We start from the raw sequence: 19,327 nt of genomic DNA on the forward strand, positions 1-19,327 counted from the left end.
AATGACTGAAAGCCCAAAATGTGGCTAAAAACAATAATCACTTAATAGCTCATTGTTTCTCTGGGTCGAATTCTGGAGCAGTTCGGCTGTGCAGTTCTGCTCCCGGTCTTTCAGGAGGTTGTAATCAGGTGCCAGCTGAGGCTGCAGTTATTGAAGGCTTGACTGGAGCTATATGATCTACCTCCAGGGTGGCTTGCTCATGTGACTGGCAAGTTGATGCTGGCTGTTGGCAGGAGGCCCCTGGTGCTCCTCACAGGCCTCTTTACATGGCTACGTGATTGAATTCTTGACATGATGGCTGACTTCCCTCAGAGCAAATGATCTAAGCATGCAAAGCGGAAGAAGCAATGCCTTTTATGATCTACTTAAAAGTTACACGTACTCAATTCTGCCATATTCTACAGATCACACAGAACAGTTTGTTTCACTGTGGGAATAGACTACACATGTGCATTGATACCAGAAGGAAAGATTCATTGGGACCACCTTGAAAGCTGGCTATTGCTAATATGTGCAAGTGCTTTGAAAACTGGAAAATGCTATACAGATGCTGAATGGCATTTTATACATAGAGTGACCCAGCAAACCCAGAATATTACCTAAATAACTGCCTTTTTTTAATAAAGATTTTTATTTATTTATTGAGAGAGAGAATGGTAGAGAGAGAGCATGAGAGGGAAGAAGGTCAGACGGAGAGGCAGACCCCCGCTGAGCAGGGAGCCCGATGCGGGACTCGATCCCGGGACTCCAGGATCATGACCTGAGCCGAAGGCAGTCGCCTAACCAACTGAGCCACCCAGGCACCCAATAACTGCCTTTTTTTACCATACTTAAAATGTCCCCAAATCAGAATTTATTTAGCAGCATAGTATAATGCAGTTATTATCAATTCATATGCCGTGATACACTTTGGAACCTCTAGCCTCACAAGTGTACCATCACATTTAGCTCACTAAGCTTACTTCTACTACAAGTGAGGTTAGATTACTGTTAAAGTGATAATTTTCAGAAGGAGCTTCGACCTAAGTTCTATGATACCATGTATCATTAGGTATATCTTGACATAAGAGAAAAATAGTAAAGATGGTGTTCTGTGTAATGTATGAGAATTTTGTCTATGAACATATCAGAACTCAATAAAAACCCAAGTGACAGAGCTGGAAGGTGACCAGTAATAGTCATGTGATAGCTAACAAACAGCACTGTCAGACACTTTTCTAAGGGTTTTGGAAATGTAAAACATTTAAACCTTGCAGCAACCCAATGAGTAGTCCTATTATAAATGAGGCAACTAGGAATGAAAAGGTTAAATATTTTGCCCAAGTAATAAATCTAGTGACTGAACACTTTTGAGGTCAGTATTCAAACGCAAGTAGTCTAGATCCAGAGCAAGAACTGAACCCTTACTCTCTTGTTAACGTGACTAAATAATGAACCTTATTATTCTGCCTTCTTAAATACCTCTGAAAATGAATATTCTCAACTCTTAGAAACATCAAATGCTTCAGTTCAAAACCTTGGAATTAATCAGTTTTTTTTTTCCCGCCACAACCCATATCCAGTCTGTCAGCAAATCCTATTGGCTAGAAGTCAAATTGATAAAATCTTACATAGCCATCCGGATAACTGCAATAATTCTTTCACTGGCCTTGCTTTTTTTTCTCTCTAAGTCTATATTGTGGTCTCTCAAGACAGCCATTAGTGAACTTTCTAAAACATTAAGCCAGATCATACCACTTTGCAGAAAACTGCAGTGGCTTTTTTTTTTTTTGCAGTGGCTTTTCAGTGACGCCTTTTTTTTTTTTTTTTAAAGATTTTATTTATTTATTTGACAGAGCGAGAGCAGGAACACAAGCAGGGGGAGTGGGAGAGGGAGAAGCAGGCTTCCCGCTGAGCAGGAAGCTCGAAGCGGGTCTCGATCCCAGGATTCTGGGATCATGACCTGAGCCGAAGGCAGACGCTTAATGACTGAGCCACCCAGGCGCCCCTCAGTGATGTCTTTTAACACCCTGTTTTATTTTTTATTTTTTTTTAAACAAAATTCTCCTGAAAATTTTAACATTTAATAACAATAAATCAGTCAGCATTTTCCATAGTCTTCACAAAGTTTTTGTCTTAAAGATGAGATTTACTTCAAATGTGTTCATGTAAACCAATCAGTCATGAATAAACTTTTATAGTGCGCTTCTCAAACATACTGTTTTAATACCAGGCTTTTTTCTTGGGATGACAACAGCAATACTATGATAGTACTAAGATTTCTTTTTAATTCAAATGAACTGTTTTCAAGATTAATGGTTACTAGCAAATCTTGATTTTTATTACTCTGCTAAGGCAAGATAGAAACATGATACTGTAAAATTATTTTCAATTTCCTATGAACCTAGTTTATAGTAAAAAATTATTTGGTACTAAGTGTTCTTTATGCTCAAATTCTAAAAGTAATCTTTAATCCCAACTGAACTTGGTACCCCAAGATTTAAAAAAAATTTTAATGATATTTACATATAAATACAATTTTAATCACTCAGTTCTTCCTCATCACTGAAATACGTGCTTTTCTTTATCCTTGGGCATCTTGAGTCATCTGATGTTGAGGGACCCCCTGAACTGGGTTTCCACTTTTTCTGTTCTTCAATTTTGGCTTGCTGGAAAGCTATGGCCTGACTAAGACTGTCAAGAGTGGGATCTTCCCCTTCATCTTCACTTTCTTCCACTTCTTCAATTTCTTCTTCTGGTTCAGGAATTTTCTTTTTTTTTCTTTTTCTCTTTCTTCTTTGGAGGTTCCCGTTCTCCAAGCATATTTTTAGGACAGGCATAACTTAAGTGTCCACTTTCCCCACATTCATAACACTTAGATTTATCAAAGTAGTTTCGTCTTCGGATGAACTCGGCTGCTCTTCCATTGTCAATAGCAATGCTTGCTTTTATCACTCTACCAAATAACTGTTTGTTGTTTATTGCCCTGGTACAGTTTTGTGCAGAATCTTTATCCAAAAATAAAATAAATGCAACCCCTTTACTCTTCCTGGTATCTTTATCTTTCATTATAGTAACCTTTACAACTTTGCCATACTTGGAAAATATCCGGTATAAGTCATTGTTGGTCAGGGAAAAGGGCAAGTTGGATACATACACTGTGCTTTTACTTGGGGCCAATCCACCACTCATCTCTTTAGGTGGGGCGGACCTGGGAGACTAGAGCGCTAGCCCTCGACTCAGCTGGGCCTCAACACGGACTCTTCCTCGTCACCCGCTGGGGCCTTGGCATCACGGGTCCTGGGAGTGGTCAGGCGCCGGAGACTAGAAGGCAGCGACAGCAACGCCTCTTCCTGGCTGTAGCTAGACCCAGGCTCCAACACCCTGTTTTAAACTGCAAGCCCTCCCCTTTCCCTGCTTTATCTCTGTAGAACTTAACAGTATGTATCATAACATATTTTATCTCCTTCCATTGGAAAGCATGGATCTTTGTCTTTTTCCCTGCTGATTTCTCAGTCTGCAACAGAGCCTGGCACATAGTAAGCGCTCTATATACATTCGATGAATAAGTGAATTAATGTGTTTAACGTGTTGATTTGCATGAAAACTTATGAGAACCAAGGTTGAGTACTCACAATTAACACTTAATTGAGCTCTCACTATGTCTAAACTTTCTGGGTGTTTCATTTAGTCTTCACAACCAGTTATGATGTCGCCTATTATTACCATTTTACAGAATAGAAAATTGATGACCAGAAGTCTGTTCCACAGCACGAAATTCTTCAGTTGACTTTGATTTCGTTTCCCCAGGAGTACTTCACAAAGGATTGAATTAAGAGAGCCTCTAGACCAGCCCTTAAGAACTGGGCTCTCTTCTAAGGAACCAGAGATTGCGACGCTAAGCGTCCATAGCAACCGTGGCGACGGACGCCCTTGAGCAAGAACCAGAAAGCGAGATCAGGGATAAGGTCAAGCCTTCCACACTCATACACACCCATTAAATCCCGAATTCAGAACATCATATCAGAACGCTGACCTGTCCCCGGTACTGAAGGGAATATCGAAGTTAAAACGGTAACAGGGTGACAGAGTCACCTGCGAAAACACTCCGCTTCCGGCACCAACAAGCCACGGTGTGACAGGGCGGGGACCGCGCAGAAAAGCCAATGAACCCTGCCTCGCTCAGCTTCCGTAGGGCGGGCTCTAGCCGGACTTACTTAGCAGCGCCCAAGTCCAAACCGGAAGTCGGGGCGGAGCTAATAAAGCGTCGGCGCCCACTCAACGGAAGTGGCTGTTGGAGGCTTTAAGGTAGCTTTAAATTATTGGTGTCTCGGAAACTCTACCCTTTCAGTTGGAGTCGAGTTTCTTGCGACGGATGGCGGTGGACGTGAAGTCGCGAGCAAAGCGTTATGAAAAACTGGACTTCCTCGGGGAGGGACAGGTGAGGCTCTCGGGAGGGATTCGGCGGTCTCTGAACCGAGAACGCGGAGCCGCCTCACACCCTCACAGATTTTCTGGTGCCATTGAGAGGACTGACCTGGCTACTCCTTTTTGGGCGAGGCTGTCCAGACGCACCTGCTGCCCCTTGTGTTTACCCTCGAGGGGAGCCCTTAAGCGGCCCTGTCCTTTCTTTTTTTTTTTTTTTTTTTAAGATTTTATTTATTTGTCAGAGAGAGACAGTGAGAGAGGGAACACAAGCAGTGGGAGTGTGAGAGGGAGAAGCAGGCTTCCCGCTGAGCAGGGAGCCCGATGCGGGGCTCGACTGGGATCATGACCTGGGCCGAAGGCAGAGGCTTAACGACTGAGCCACTCAGGCGCCTCGAGGCCCTGTCCTTTCTGAAGGATAGACTGGGACGGGAAGTGGCCTGCCTCACCACGTTCCACGCCGCCACGAATCCGATCCAGGAATCCCGGGCTCTTTGCTTTTCCAAACTAAGTAAGTAAAAAGGCAATCACAAACAAAAAGCTCCCACAAACTTAGATTATTTCTGTTTTTCTCTCTAGTTTGCCACGGTTTACAAGGCCAGAGACAAGAACACCAACCAAATTGTCGCCATTAAGAAAGTGAGTTACTGTTATTTTTCCTTGAGTCTCTGAAGGTGTTTGTATGTATGAGCTGATGCCTGGGCTTTTTACGACTCTCAACCGTGCTCTGCTAATGAGATATTTATGTCGTTTTCAGAGAAAACAGAATTTATTAGTGCTTGTGTTCAGGATGGAACTCGGGTTGAACTAGTTTTGTTGTCCCATTGATTGGAATTGAAATGAAGAGGAAGCTATATATTATGTTTGCTTTATAAACTCAGACGTAGGCAAGGGGACCAAGTCCCCATCTGTTGGGTCCTCAGAACTATTTAGTGCCGTGATATTCCCAGGTCACGGTTTCTGCCGCACCTGCATCCGTCATGTGTATCATCTGTATTTTCTGTGTACAGATTTTCCTTGAAAGGCTTTCGTGAGCATTAACACTGATGTGCCTTTTTAGTAGCTTTTTTACTTGCATTCATTCAAGAAACTTGGGTCATATGTAGCTAATTTTCTACATGTCAGGCACATTCACGTACATTCTTTTCATTTACCCTACAGTATAGCCATGTGAAGTAGGAAGTATCCTTATGTTACACTTGAGGTACCTGAGACCAAGAGAGATTGAGTAACTTGTCAAAATGACACAGATACTAATACTAAAACTAGGATTTAAATCCAGGTGTTTTGCTGCCAGGTTGCTTGTTCTTTCCCATGCTACTGAAATCAGTAATGCTCTCAAAGAGAGGTTTTTGTCACATCTCATGGTGGGGTAGGTGACCTCCACCTCCTTATTTTATTTATTTGTCAGAGAGAGAGCGCACTGCACAAGTAGGGGGAGAAGCAGGCTCACCGCTAAGCAGGGAGCCCCACATGGGGCTGGATCCCAGGACTCTGGGCCACCCAGGTGTCCTCACCTCCTTATTGTTCCTGTTGCTATTTGAATTTATTTCTCCTTCAAAATTCCTCTGAAGCCTAGTCCCCTGATTCACTTACACCCACTCCCTGTCACCCTCTCCACAATTATTCCTGCTGTTATCTTTTTACTTTTTCTGATTTCTCTCATCTCTGTTTTCCAACTTAAATTCTATAATCCAACATTGTAGCTACTCCTGTGTAAAAGTCCTTATCTATTCTGACCCTTTCTAAAGTTACCTTTTTTATTCTACCTGTGGTTCATTATGTTCTAGTCACACTGACCTTTCTGTCCCTTGAACACATTAAATTCAGTGCATTCCCAGGATCGTTGGATTTGCCTGCCTTCTGGCTAGTATATTTTTCTCTAAAACTTGGCAAGTTTTAGATTTCATTCAAATGTCTCCCCTACATAGAGGCCTTCACCGGTCACTCTAGTTAAAATAGGTGTGCCTCCCTACTTCCCTAGTGTTCCTTGCCATATTTCTCCATTATCTTCATAACATTTATCAAAATCTGAAATCCTCTTATCTGTGAGCTTATTGTCTATTTACTTCCACTCAAATTATATTTAGGATCCTGTCCAGTACATTTGTAGACATTCATTAAAAATGTATTAACCTAAGAAAAAAGTATTAACCTGACTGATACAATCTTCATTGTTGGCATACTGAGTTATGTAGTTGTTTGAAAGTCCTAGTGGGATTTGTTTTATTTGGGAGGGGGGGGTTTGCTTTTTTTAACATAAGTTAGGATTTAGAATCCATCCTGTTTCTCTCTCTTTTTTTTTTAGGATTTTTGTTTATTTGAGAGTGGGGGGAGGGGCAGAGGGAGAAGCCTCCCTGCTGAGCAGGAAGCCCTACTCTGGCCCATCCCAGCACCCAAAGATCATGACCTGAGCCCAAGGCAGACGCTTAACCCACTGAGCCACGCAGGTGCCCCTCCTGTTTCTCTCTGATAGACTTTTACCCCTTGAAGGTTACTCACGATGGAATTTTCTTTTACATTTAATTTTTATTTCAAGTAATGCTGCTTTGTGGCTTTAAAAAATCAGTTAAAAGGCCCAGGCTTTTTAAGCTGCTTGGTTCCTCTAGCCCTGTTTTTCACTCCTTAGATCAATCACAACTCCTGTAGTTTTCCTCTGGCATTTACTTGTATTTCATTAAATAATGTGCTTATATTGTTATTTCTTGAGTGCTTGCCCTTACCTCATTTTAGACATTATCTAGTCTTTCTGCTATAAAGTATTACACTTGTTCATTTACTAACATTTATGTTTAATTTTACAAAAAATGAATATTCAATATTCTTTCACCTATTGTATCTTAGACTTTTAAAGTATGTTTAGAGGTAAGTGTAAAATTTCATTTCTTTTGAAATTTATTAAAAAAATCTTTGATCTCTATCTCATCTTTTTAAAAAGATCATACTCAATTAATGTTTCCCCATTTATTTAACCAATCCTCTATTGGTGGCCTTCTAGGTTATTTCTTTCAATGGCTGGCTGGCTGCCTGCCTGCCTGCCCGCCCGCCCACCCCCACCCCCACCCCCACCCCCCGTATGTAAATATTCTTTTGCAGTTTGTTTTTCTGAATCAGCATTATTTCTGAAATCTTCTACATGGATACATGTAGATGTAGTTTATATATGATCATTGGTGATTAGATTCCATCATATAACTACACTAAAATTTGCCTGTCCAAATTCTTGATGCACACACTTAAGCTATTTTGTTATTTTTTATGTTTTCCCTTTATACAGCCCTACAGACATGCCTGTTTTAGGGAATATACAGCATCAGCCTCACCATATATTGTCAGATTGCTCTTCAAAGTGCTTGGACTAGTTTAACCTCCCTCCACATTCTTACCATGTTTGTATTGTCAAATACAAATTTTACATTTGTCAGTTACCTGGATCAAAATTGGTATATGATTGTTTCAATTACTATTTCTCTGAATACCAGTTAGATTGATCATCTTTTCTTAGATTTATTGGCTTTTTAGACTTTCTCCTACCAGTTTTTCTGTTAGGGTGCTTAAATTTTTTTCTTCCTGTTGATTAGTGGAATTCTTTATTATATTCTGGACATTGATCCTTTGTCAGAAATCTGTACTCCAGGTATCTTCTCCCAGTCTTTGCCTAGACTTTAGTTTATATATGGTATCTTCTGGGTCACGGAAATTTATAATTCTGTTCTGGTTGAGTTTATCCATTTTTTTCTTCTATGGTTTTCTTTTTTGTCTGCTTGCCACCTCCAGTTTATTAAGGATTCTATATTCTAAAAATTTTAAAGTATTGCTGTTCACATTTAGGTCTTTATTCCATCTGGAATTAATTTTTCTACTTTGTGTCATATGGCGATCCAGTATTTTTTCCTCGCTGTCCCAGCATTATTGATAGTCTGTCCTTTTCCTGGTGAATTGTAACACAAAGTTCTGCATTAGTTGTAATGCCGAGTTCCAGTATATACTTGGATCCATTTCTGGGCACACTATTTTTTCCATTGATTGATTTTTTTTTTTCCCATCCCTGCTCAGATACTATAGTGTATTTAATTATTACTGTCTTTCAAAAGCCTTGAAATCTGATAAGATAAACATACCTGTTTTTCTTCAAAATTATCTTGGCTACTTTATCTGCTAGTTGGGAAATTTTAAACAATCAGGAGAATTTGACATGAACTAGGTATTACATACTGCTATGGCATTATTATTAAGTATGAAAATGGTATTTTGAATATGTAAGAAAATGTCCCATGTTTTAGAGATGCTTACTTAAATACATAGGGATGAAATGACATGAAATCTCAGGTTTGTTATAAAACATTTTAGCCAGCAGAAAGGGAGGATGAATAATGAAGTAAGTGTGGCAAAATATTGATAGTTGTTTAATCTGGGTGAAGAAGTAGATGGCTTCATGAAAACAATGTATTTTTATTGTGTTTATAAAATGTAAAAATTTTTAAAATTGTTCTTAGATCCTTACTTTTCCATATAAAGTTTAGAATTGATTTGTCAGTGTTCTTTAAAAAATGCTGTTGAGCTTTAGATTTGGTTGAACTTAAAAAAAATTGACATATTTATGATTACTGAGTCTTGCTATCCATGAATGTGTTGTTTATTTTAGTTTCATTTTTAAGCATGTTTTCATATTGTTTTATTTAGTTTTGGAAAGCTTTACAAATCTTTTGTCAGATTTATTGCTGAGTGCCTTATTTTTTTGGTGCTATAGTAGTTCCTTTAAGTAAAAAGTTGTGTTTGTAGTATATCGCTGGGAGATATGTATATATTTATTTATATCTTTTAATCTATTTTTATCATTACCAAGAATCTTATTTTTTTAATTTTAATTCCAGCATAGTTAACATAAAGTGTTACATTAGTTTCAGGTATACAGTACAGTGATTCAGCAATTCTCTACATTAGTCAGTGTCCGTCATGATGTGTAGTCTTAATCTCCTTCACCTATTTCCCCCCATTCTCCCACCCACCTCCCCTCTGATAGCCATCTGTTCTCTGTAGTTTGCTGTTTCTTAGTTTGTCTCTTTTCTTTGTTTTGTTTCTTAAATTCCACATATGAATGAAATCATATGGTATTTGTCTTTCTCTTATTTCACTTAGTGTTATACCCTCTAGATCCATTCATGTCACAAATGGCAAGATTTCATTCTTTTTTGTGGCTGAGTAATATTCCATTGTGTGTATGCTGAGTAACATTCCATTGTGTGTGTGTGTGTGTGTGTGTGTGTGTGTGTGTGTGTGTGTATACATATACACACATCTTTATCCATTCATCTCTCGATGGACATTTGGGTTGCTTTCATAGTTTGGCTATTGTAAATAATGCTACAATAAACATAGGGTACATATATCTTTTTGAATTTGTGTTTTTATTTTCTTTAGTTATATACCCAGTAGGGGAATTACTGGATCATATGGTAATTATATTTTTAATTTTTTTAGAATCTCCATACTGTTTTCCACAGTGGCTGTACCAGTTTGCATTTAGCTGGGAGATATTTTTAAAGGTAGAATAGCTGTGTTTTTCCAGAAGTAATTTTTTTTTCTTGTATTTTTTATTACATGTAGTCATTATATAAAGCAGTGACTAAGAGACTGGTGTAAGCCTGAACCTATTAATGCAATTTGTTGTGCTTGTTTTGTTTTGTTTTGTTATGTGTATTAACAGTAACAACAGTTTAACCATTTTTTGTGTCCATCATAATTTGTAATTTTGCTCTTTGGAAAATGTGTTCCCTAAGAACATGTTATTGGGCATATTAAACATGTTATTTTATGTTTATATGTCATATTTCCTCCCAAGTAGGCTAACTTGAAGTGATTTTTTGTTGTTGTTTATTAGTCAGTATGCCCTCAGTTACTTTTGTACATTTAATCTTGCAAAGATAAAGGAGACATTTTCATAATTCCATTACTTGAATGTAACTCAAAAACTAAGGGGCAAGGAATGATAGGTACTTGATCCTTTCTTATATTGTTAATTTTGCCTTTCAAATTCATGATTTCCACTCCCTTCTTGCATATACGTTGCTACGTGTTTTTACTGTGGCTAAGTTTCTGAAATGTTTATATGTTATGAATTAAGTATAAAGAATTTAACATTTTTAATGTATTTGGGTTCCCCCCCCACCAGATTAAACTTGGACATAGATCAGAAGCTAAAGATGGTGAGTACTCCATGTAACTGACAGAACAGGAAAAGTTTTTATTCTCACTAAGGAAGTTAGCAAAGTGGTTCTAGATAGAGTTATTGCAGGGTGATAGAAGAGTAAACTCAGGATAGACAGGATATTTGTGATATCTACCATTTGGAGTCATGTTAAGTCGTCCAAGTCATCTGAGTAAATGTAAGGCAACAGGGTTATTAGTGGCTTGTTTTGCTGTCTTCATTACTCTTTAAGGTGTTGCAAAAGGTTATTCTTTTTCTGAGCTTCTAATTACTTTGAAAATTCTGGATACAACTTCATGGAAGTACAGAAAGCTCATGCTGAAATAGATGAATGGAAGAAAACATGGTTTTACCCTTCCTCCATAGCATTTTGTACTTGTATGCTAAGTCTTGTTTAGTCCTCAAGAACTGGTTTTTATAAAAAGGACCTTTCTTCTATTTAACAGATAGTACCACATCTTATTTTTAATTTTGAGTTCTATCCTTTGTATTGGGAAAGATACTGTCTTACCACTATTTTGTTGTTAGCATCAAGAATCTGTTTCTAAAAAAAAAGAATCTGTTTCTAACATAATGCAAGAAAGAGGAAGCTGTTGACTTAATTGCTTTAATGTTACACACTATCACATTGTTATTCCAGTAGTCTTCTCAAGTGATATGGTACAAAGTGAATACTTTTTATCACCATTTATCATAGTCATTGTTAAGCTATTTTAAAAATAAAGTAAAAGAAAACCAGGTATCAAAAAAATTGTTAAAATAGTCCTTATTTTTCTTATAGTCACTGCTATTTCCTGAAAGACTAACCTATCCCCAAAAATATGTTTGTAAGATTAGAGATGTCAGAATTATTTTTCACATTGTGCTTTGCCTTTTCATGTAGGTATAAATAGAACAGCCTTAAGAGAGATAAAATTATTACAGGAGCTAAGTCATCCAAATATAATTGGTGTGAGTATGATCTAAGTTGTTTCTGGGATTTGGGACCCTGTCATTTCTGAATGTGGTAGATGTTGATTGAAAGTTCAGCAAGATGAATTGTTTTAGGTGAACCTTTCAAAAAAGCTTAAAAGTTTATCACGCTAATATGTATTTTCTATTCTAATTGATTCTGTAGGCAGTGTCTTTATTTATTTATTTTTATTATTTTTTAAGATTTTATTTATTTTAGAGAGAGAGGGAGAGAGCCTGCACAAGCAGGGGGGGAGGGGCAAGGGAGAAGCAGACCCCCGCTGAGCAGGGAACCTGATGTGGGACTCCATCCCAGGATCCTGGGGTCATGACCTGAACCAAAGGCAGACACTTAACCAACTGAGTCACCCAGGCGTCCCTAGGCAGTGTCTTTAAAGCTATACAGCTGATGAAATAAATTTAATATTGGCATGTGGCCTAATTTTCTCAAAAATCATTTTGAAGCATAGAGAGCCTTAGCATGCATAAGATCTTGAGTAAGCTCCCCTACAACTTGGTGACATAATTCCACTTCAAAGGGTTGTGGTGAGACTACTTAATCGACTGAATGCATGTAAAGTACCTGGAAATAGAGCCTGGCATAGAGGGTGCATACAATGAATGATAGCTGCCACTGCTGTTTATAGGATTTTTCTTAAATACTGAGCACCGAATTGGAGACTGAGATGAGGTTTTCATTAATTTACTTCTTAATTATAACTCAAAATTTTGGAGGAGAACTTAAGTATTTAGTAACTTTTTATTTTTATTTATTTATTTATTAAGATTTTATTTATTTATTTGACAGAGAGAAACACAGCGAGAGAGGGAACACAAGCAGAGGGAGAGGGAGAAGCAGGCTCCCCGCTGAGCAGGGAGCCCAATGTGGGGCTCGATCCCAGGACCCTGGGGTCATGACCTGAGCTGAAGGCAAACGCTTAACGACTGAGCCACCCACGTGCCCCGACTTTTTTTTTTTTTTTAAAGATTTTATTTATTTATTTAATTGACAGAGAGAGACAGCGAGAGAAGGAACACAAGCAGGGGGAGGGTCAGAGGGAGAAGCAGGCTTCCCGCGGAGCAGGGAGCCGGATGCGGGGCTCGATCCCAGGACCCTGAGATCATGACCTGAGCTGAAGGCAGTTGCCCAACCAACTGAGCCACCCAGGCGCCCCCGTGCCCCGACTTTTTAAAAATAGTAACGTTTAGGTGCACCTAGGTGGCTCAGTTGATTATTAGGTGTCTGACTTTGGCTCAGTTCATGATCTTTGAGTCCTGGAACGGAGCCCAGCATCAGGCTTCCGGCTCACTGGGGAGTCAGCTTCTCCCTCTCCCTCTGCCCCTCCCCCTGCTTGTGCTCTGTCTCACTCTCTCAAATAAATAAATAAAATCTTTAAAAAGAATAAAGTGTAGTATTTTTGTGCCTCAAATTACTAATTCCTAGCAAGAAAAAGGATAAATGTCAAATTTAATAATTCAAATTTAGCAGGGAATTATCAGCAGGCCACATGCTTGTTTAAATTTTTAAAGATTACTTTAGTTGGTATAATATTTTCGAGTATTTTATGGAAAAATCACATTTTATTTATTTTATTTTATTTTGCTTTGCAGCTCCTTGATGCTTTTGGACATAAATCTAATATTAGCCTTGTCTTTGATTTTATGGAAACTGATCTGGAGGTAAGATTAAGATTCCCAGAGGACTTTCTTTTCTCTTTTTATCAAAAGAGAACCTAAATGTTTATTTCCTTTTTTCTTCTGAATCGTTTAGCCATATTCCCAGTGTTAGATATAGAGATTTGGATTTCAAAGCATTTCTGTCTACCAAGTTCCCTATACTTTATTTACATTATTTTTAAAGAAATGAATATTAGGCCTTTGAGAATTTAGAGTTCCTTTTCCATATTATCACAGAATATCCTCCTTTTGAAAGCCAAGTTTTTTGTTTTATTTTTGAGAAAATAAGATCTTATGCTTTTCCTTAGTACTAATGGAATCTCAAAAAATGACGATTCAAGGATGTTGAACAACTGAAATTCTCATACACTGCTGGTGAGAATGCAAAATGGTGCAGCCAGTTTGGAAAATAGTTTGGCAGTTTCTTAAACAGTTAAATACACAGCTAAAGAACAATCTGGCAATACTACTGCCAGGTGTTTATCTAAGAGAAACCAAAATATGTCTACACAGAAATCAGTTGGTACACAAATGTTCAGCTTTATTCATTATTGCCCAAACTGGAAACAATCCAAATACCTTTCATCTAGTGAATATATAAACAAACTGTGGTATAGCTATAAAATGGAATACTGTTTGGGGATAAAAAGAAATGAACTGCCCATACATAAGACAGTATAGAGGAATCTCAAATGTATTGTGCTAAATGAAAGAACTCAGGCTCAAAAGGCTATATATTGTATGATTCCATTTATATGATGTTCTGGAAAAGGCGAAGCTAAAGAAACAGATCAGATCAGTGGTGGTCAGGGTTGGGAGTAGAAGAAAGTATTGGGTATAGAGGGGCCTGAGGCGATTGGGGTGGGGGTGGGAGTTAAAGAACTCTATCTTGATTATGGTAGTGGTTACACAACTGGATGTCTTTGTTAAAACTAATGGAACTCTGCACTGAAAAGGGCATATTTTGCCTAAATCTGATTTCTTTCTTTTTTTTTTTTGTAAATGGGATTGTTCTCTTAATTTCTCTCTCTTTTTTTAAAGATTTTATTTATTTGACAGATAGAGACATAGCGAGAGAGGGAACACAAGCAGGGGGAGTAGGAGAGGGAGAAGCAGGCTCCCTGCTGAGCAGGGAGCCCAATGTGGGGCTTGATCCCAGGACCCAGGGATCATGACCTGAGCCGAAGGCAGATGCTTAACGACTGAGCCACCCAGGTGCCCCGCTCTTAATTTCTCTTACTGTTACTTCATTATTAGTATTTAGAAATGCAACAGATTTCTGTATATTGATTTTGTATCTTGCAACCTTACTGAATTCATTGATCAGTTCTAGTGGTTTTTTGGTGGAGTTTTTAGGGTTTTCTCTATATAGTATCATTGTCATCTGCAAATAGTGAAAGCTTTACTTCTTTACAATTTGGATACCTTTTATCTAAATCTGATTTCTAAAAAAAAATGGGAACTTTTAGCTAATATAACTTGTAAGTTTAGGAATAAACTGGCTTTAAGCACAGTTCTCAGATAATGCCATGAGAACTCAGTCTTGCACTTTAACTCAGCTCTGTTTTCTTCTTTGTTTCCCCTTTCCTCATGGGCATAATTTCTCAGTATAGTGGCTCAGGCACCTCAGGCTTATATCCTTAGAGTTTAATAATCTGTGAGGAAAGAAGGTGATTTGTTCCCTTTGATTCTAGCAGAAGTATTTGGCCTGTTTGATTAGCTTGGCTTGGATCACATGTCCATCCCTAAACCAGTCTTCTGGACAGCAGGCTTCAGTGTGGTGGTTGGCTATGCCGGGGTCATGTATCTACCTCTAGAGGCCACAGGTTGTGGACAGTCTGTTTTAACCAGGTGGTTTCCCAGAGGAATGCTGAATGCTATTATCAGAAGGGACTGTACATCATTGGGCAAGCAAAACAACAGATGTTCACTATGTTTTTTTGTTCTTGTTGTTCACTATGTTAATGCCTTTTACAAAGAAGTAAGAGAGAAAGCACCAGCAGAGATACTTTCCTTACCCACATAACTGGAAAGTCTGACAGTGCTTCCTAAGGGGAGAGTTAGGCAGTGTTTCTTGAGATTCTCTTGTATTGTGGATAAATTCATTTTATGTCTGTATGTGATTTTATATGGTGTGATTTATTTGGAATAATTGTATATTATGTACTGGATTTACAGGTTATAATAAAGGATAATAGTCTTGTGCTGACACCATCACACATCAAAGCCTACATGTTGATGACTCTTCAAGGGTTGGAATATTTACATCAACATTGGATTCTACATAGGGTAAGGTTTTTAACCAAGTATGATTGATTCTTTATGTTTTAGTCAAGTTTTATATAGTCAATTATTACATAAATGGTCTAAATATGTATATTGTTAAAATAAAAATAGAGCCGCGCCATTTTTTCCTCCTTCCTCTGGGTGTTCCCTTCAGTTGTTCCACCAGGTGGTGACATGAAGACTCTAAAATACCATGTAAAATTTAGAAATGGAAGAGACCCAGTTCTTCATTTTTTTCATAGGTGAAGAGCTAAGTTGCTACATCACCTGACCAAGGTTACATGTATTTTTTCAAGGTCAGTAGCTGGTAACTGACAGAGTATTAGAATCTACATTTTTGGCTTTAAGTCCGGTGTTCTTGTGGTATACTTATACTATTGTGACAGAAAAAAAATACAGTGAGAGTCTGGATTAAATTATACAATGCTAAAATATTTTTAGGAAACTATTTCTAGTAACTAAAATTCTATGAAGTAATGAAATAAAGTTTCTGAAATGGTTTAGTCAATGTTAGAAACATTCAGCTATTGAAACAAGGCTGATAATCTCAATAGGTAGATGTTCTTAGGCACTCTATTTAGATAAATAGCTAAGAATATATAATTTATAGTCAGTAATTCTCAGATCTTAAACTTGGAATCCCTTTTAGGTTATTGTTAGTATCTTTTTAGTATAGATTTTAAGGAATATATTCCTTATCCTCTCTAAATGCATAATATTTTTATTTACTGAAGTTAATATGTATTACTCTTAATAAATAGCAGCAACTGTTTATTGAGTTCTTAGTCACTACAGTAGGCTCTTTATAGAAAAATGTTAAATTTAATTCTCACAGCAACCCTATGAAGTAGGTAAATTGAAGCTCAGTGACCCAAGGTCTTGATCGAAGGTCTCACTAGGTAATATAACCAATCTTATTTTGCTTTGGTAAGATTTTAACGTCAATGAAAAAAGTACTGATTATTGTTTAAGTTTAGGGTTATACCCTGCTTTTTGCAAAGTTTAAAGTGAAGCCAACTAAATATATCATTATGGTATTCTCTCCCACCTGCTTACTTGTTTATTTAAAACTTCCATGATACAGGATCTAAAACCAAACAACTTGTTGCTAGATGAAAATGGAGTTCTAAAACTGGCAGATTTTGGCCTGGCCAAATCATTTGGGAGCCCCAATAGAGCTTATACACATCAGGTTGTAACCAGGTAAGAATCACTTAAAAAACTGAAAGTTTATATTGTGCAGGATTAGTTTGTTTTTTAATTTTTTAAAGATTTTATTTATTTATTTGAGAGAGAGACAGAGAGAGAGACAGAGCGTGAGCAGGGGGGTAGAGGGAGAGGGAGATGCAGACTCCCTGCTAAGCAGGGAGCCCAATGTGGGGCTTGATCCCAGGACCCTGAGATCATGACCTGAGCTGAAGACAGACGTTTAACCCGACTGAGCCACCCAGCCGTCCCTGTTTGTTTTTGTTTTGTTTTGTTTTAAGTAAGCTCTATGTAGGCCTAACATGGGGTTTGAACTCAGGACCCTGAGATCAAGAGTCACATGCTGTACCAACTGAGCCAGTCAGGCACCCCCTGAAAGGGTTTAAAAGGATAAGAAAATAGGAATTGGAGACAGTAAGAACAGACAGCTTTTCAGAATAACCAGAGAATGTGGAGGTAGCTGTTAGAGGAAGTTGGGCCTAAAGAAGTTTTTCTTGTTTGTTACTTTGTTTCTTAGTTTATTTTTTAAGGCTGAAGAAATTATGGTATGTTCGAATGTTAGTGGGAAAAGTCTAGTGAAGAAGAAAACACTGATGTAAGAGAAAGAGAATTTCAGTATCTTTGAAAATGGTACCATGCTACCTGGTTCCCCAAGTTGACATATTAGCATTAAAACAGTTCAGGACAGGGGCGCCTGGGTGGCTCAGTCGTTAAGCGTCTGCCTTCGGCACAGGTCATGATCCCCAGGGTCCTGGGATCAAGCCCCACTTTGGGCTCTCTGCTCCGCAGGAAGCCTGCTTCTCCCTCTCCCACTCCCCCCGCTTGTGTTCCCTCTCTCTCTTTGTCTCTCTCTGTCAAATAAATAAAGTCTTAAAAAAAAAACAAAGAACAGTTCAGGACAGTTCATCTGTAGTTACAGGTGGGAAAGGCAGATTGTGTGAATTATAAATGACTATAGGTGAGTCCATGGAAATTTTTTTTCTTTTTTCTTTTTTTTTTTTCCCCATTACTTGGATTTTTTTTTCAGTGAAGTCGGAAGTAAGGTCATTGGCTTAGAGGAAGAATGGTGTTGAGAGGTTCAGGAGAGAGAAGGTGTTAGTCATCTAAGAATGGGAGAGTAAATGGACCAAGGATGTGTATAATTTCCAGTATGGAACTGATTGTTTTTTTTTTTTTTTAAGATTTTTTATTTATTTATTCATCAGAGAAGAGAGGCAGAGGCAGAGGGAGAAGCAGGCTCCCCACTGAGCAGGGCACCCGATGCAAGACTCGATCCCAGGATCTGGGATCATGACCTGAGCCAAAGGCAGATGCTTAACCAACTGAACCACCCAGGCACCCTGGAACTGCTTGGTTTTATAGCCAGTTTTTCTTGAGTTAATATATCCATAAAAGTGAATTTCATCAGTGGGATGATGTTTTGCTGAGGAGTTTTGTCCAAGAAATACTTTAATAATTCCATTTTAAGATTACATTATTTCTTGGGCGCCTGGGTGGCTCAGTTGGTTAAGCGACTGCCTTCGGCTCAGGTCATGATCCTGGAGTCCCGGGATCGAGTCCCACATCGGGCTCCCTGCTCAGCAGGGAGTCTGCTTCTCCCTCTGACCATCTTCCCTCTCGTGCTCTCTATCTCTCATTCTCTCTCAAATAAATAAATAAAAAATCTTTAAAAAAAAAAAAGATTACATTATTTCTTTTTGTCTTCAGGTGGTATCGGGCCCCTGAGTTACTCTTTGGAGCTAGAATGTATGGTGTAGGTGTGGACATGTGGGCTGTTGGCTGTATATTAGCAGAGCTGCTTCTAAGGGTAAGTCTAGGATTGATGTATACACTACAATATTGTAATAGCTGTTTGTACAACTTGTGTAAGAATTATCTTCCCATAGATAATTCTCAGCACCATTCTTCCAAAAATTGCCAAAAAACAGACCATTTTAAAAAAAAGGCACCTCCTCCAAAGCAAACCTTTTTGTTAATGTTAATATGAGATGAGAAGACCTCTCATTGAGGACAATAAAGATTTTATTATAGCTCGTTTCTATAATCTGAAATAAAATTATAATAAAACTCATTGGGCTGTAATATTGTAACATCTCTGCTGTAACTAAAAGTGTTAGGATGCACTTTTGTAGTCCTGGGACTTTTTTTTGTTTGGGGCTGTTAAAATTACACTTTAGGAGATATGTAAAACCAGCCACCACAGCTGCACTCTCAGCAGAGTGTGTGTAAGATTATTTTAGTTCTGTTCAAACTAAGCAGATGTGGTGGTCCTGTAAGCATTTCTCTGGACTCGAACCATCTTAAAATAAAACATCGTCTCGCTACCCTCACTGGAGAGAAAGATGGTGTCTTAGAAACTTTTCTTGAGCTATAAAGTTTAGTTTAGCCTTTCTGAATGATGAAGGCAAAGGAATATTGGGGAATCCTTCTGAAGCTGAGAGTGTTTTCCTCCCTGCCTTCCAGTTTCCAACCCCTACTCTTCTCCTCAAGTGATATGTATTTAAAGAAATGTGAACCCGAGACATAAAAATACAGGTTCTTAGTTCCTTGAACACAGAAAGTAGCTTCTATATGCCACAAAGAAAAGTTACCTTC

General features: G+C 38.2%; 1 protein-coding gene and 1 pseudogene across 7 annotated transcripts in view; one reads left to right on the forward strand and one right to left on the reverse strand.

Moving 5' to 3' along the window:
- Window positions 1-2,519: 2,519 nt before the first annotated feature.
- On the reverse strand, window positions 2,520-3,325 carry LOC114198264 (zinc finger CCHC-type and RNA-binding motif-containing protein 1 pseudogene; annotated as a pseudogene).
- Window positions 3,326-4,239: 914 nt separating this feature from the next.
- CDK7 (cyclin dependent kinase 7) overlaps window positions 4,240-19,327 on the forward strand; it is a 47,727-nt gene continuing 32,639 nt past the window's right edge. For 5 of the 7 annotated variants that reach the window (XM_028089608.2, XM_028089609.2, XM_028089611.2 and 2 more), the window contains exons 1-8: window positions 4,240-4,420; window positions 4,984-5,043; window positions 10,577-10,610; window positions 11,496-11,563; window positions 13,175-13,243; window positions 15,419-15,529; window positions 16,611-16,729; window positions 18,440-18,539. In XM_028089608.2, the coding sequence (XP_027945409.1) occupies window positions 4,355-4,420; window positions 4,984-5,043; window positions 10,577-10,610; window positions 11,496-11,563; window positions 13,175-13,243; window positions 15,419-15,529; window positions 16,611-16,729; window positions 18,440-18,539 (627 nt within the window). In that variant the 5' untranslated portion in view covers window positions 4,240-4,354. Of the gene's footprint in view, window positions 4,421-4,983; window positions 5,044-10,576; window positions 10,611-11,495; window positions 11,564-13,174; window positions 13,244-15,418; window positions 15,530-16,610; window positions 16,730-18,439; window positions 18,540-19,327 lie in introns of those variants that run through there. The other 2 variants (XM_028089613.2, XM_028089612.2) reach the window with 2 other exon arrangements.

Source organism: Eumetopias jubatus, unplaced genomic scaffold (assembly GCF_037043125.1).
Source record: "Eumetopias jubatus isolate StellerSeaLion01/CBP00866 unplaced genomic scaffold, mEumJub1_p1.0 scaffold_5, whole genome shotgun sequence".
Taxonomy (NCBI): domain Eukaryota; kingdom Metazoa; phylum Chordata; class Mammalia; order Carnivora; family Otariidae; genus Eumetopias; species Eumetopias jubatus.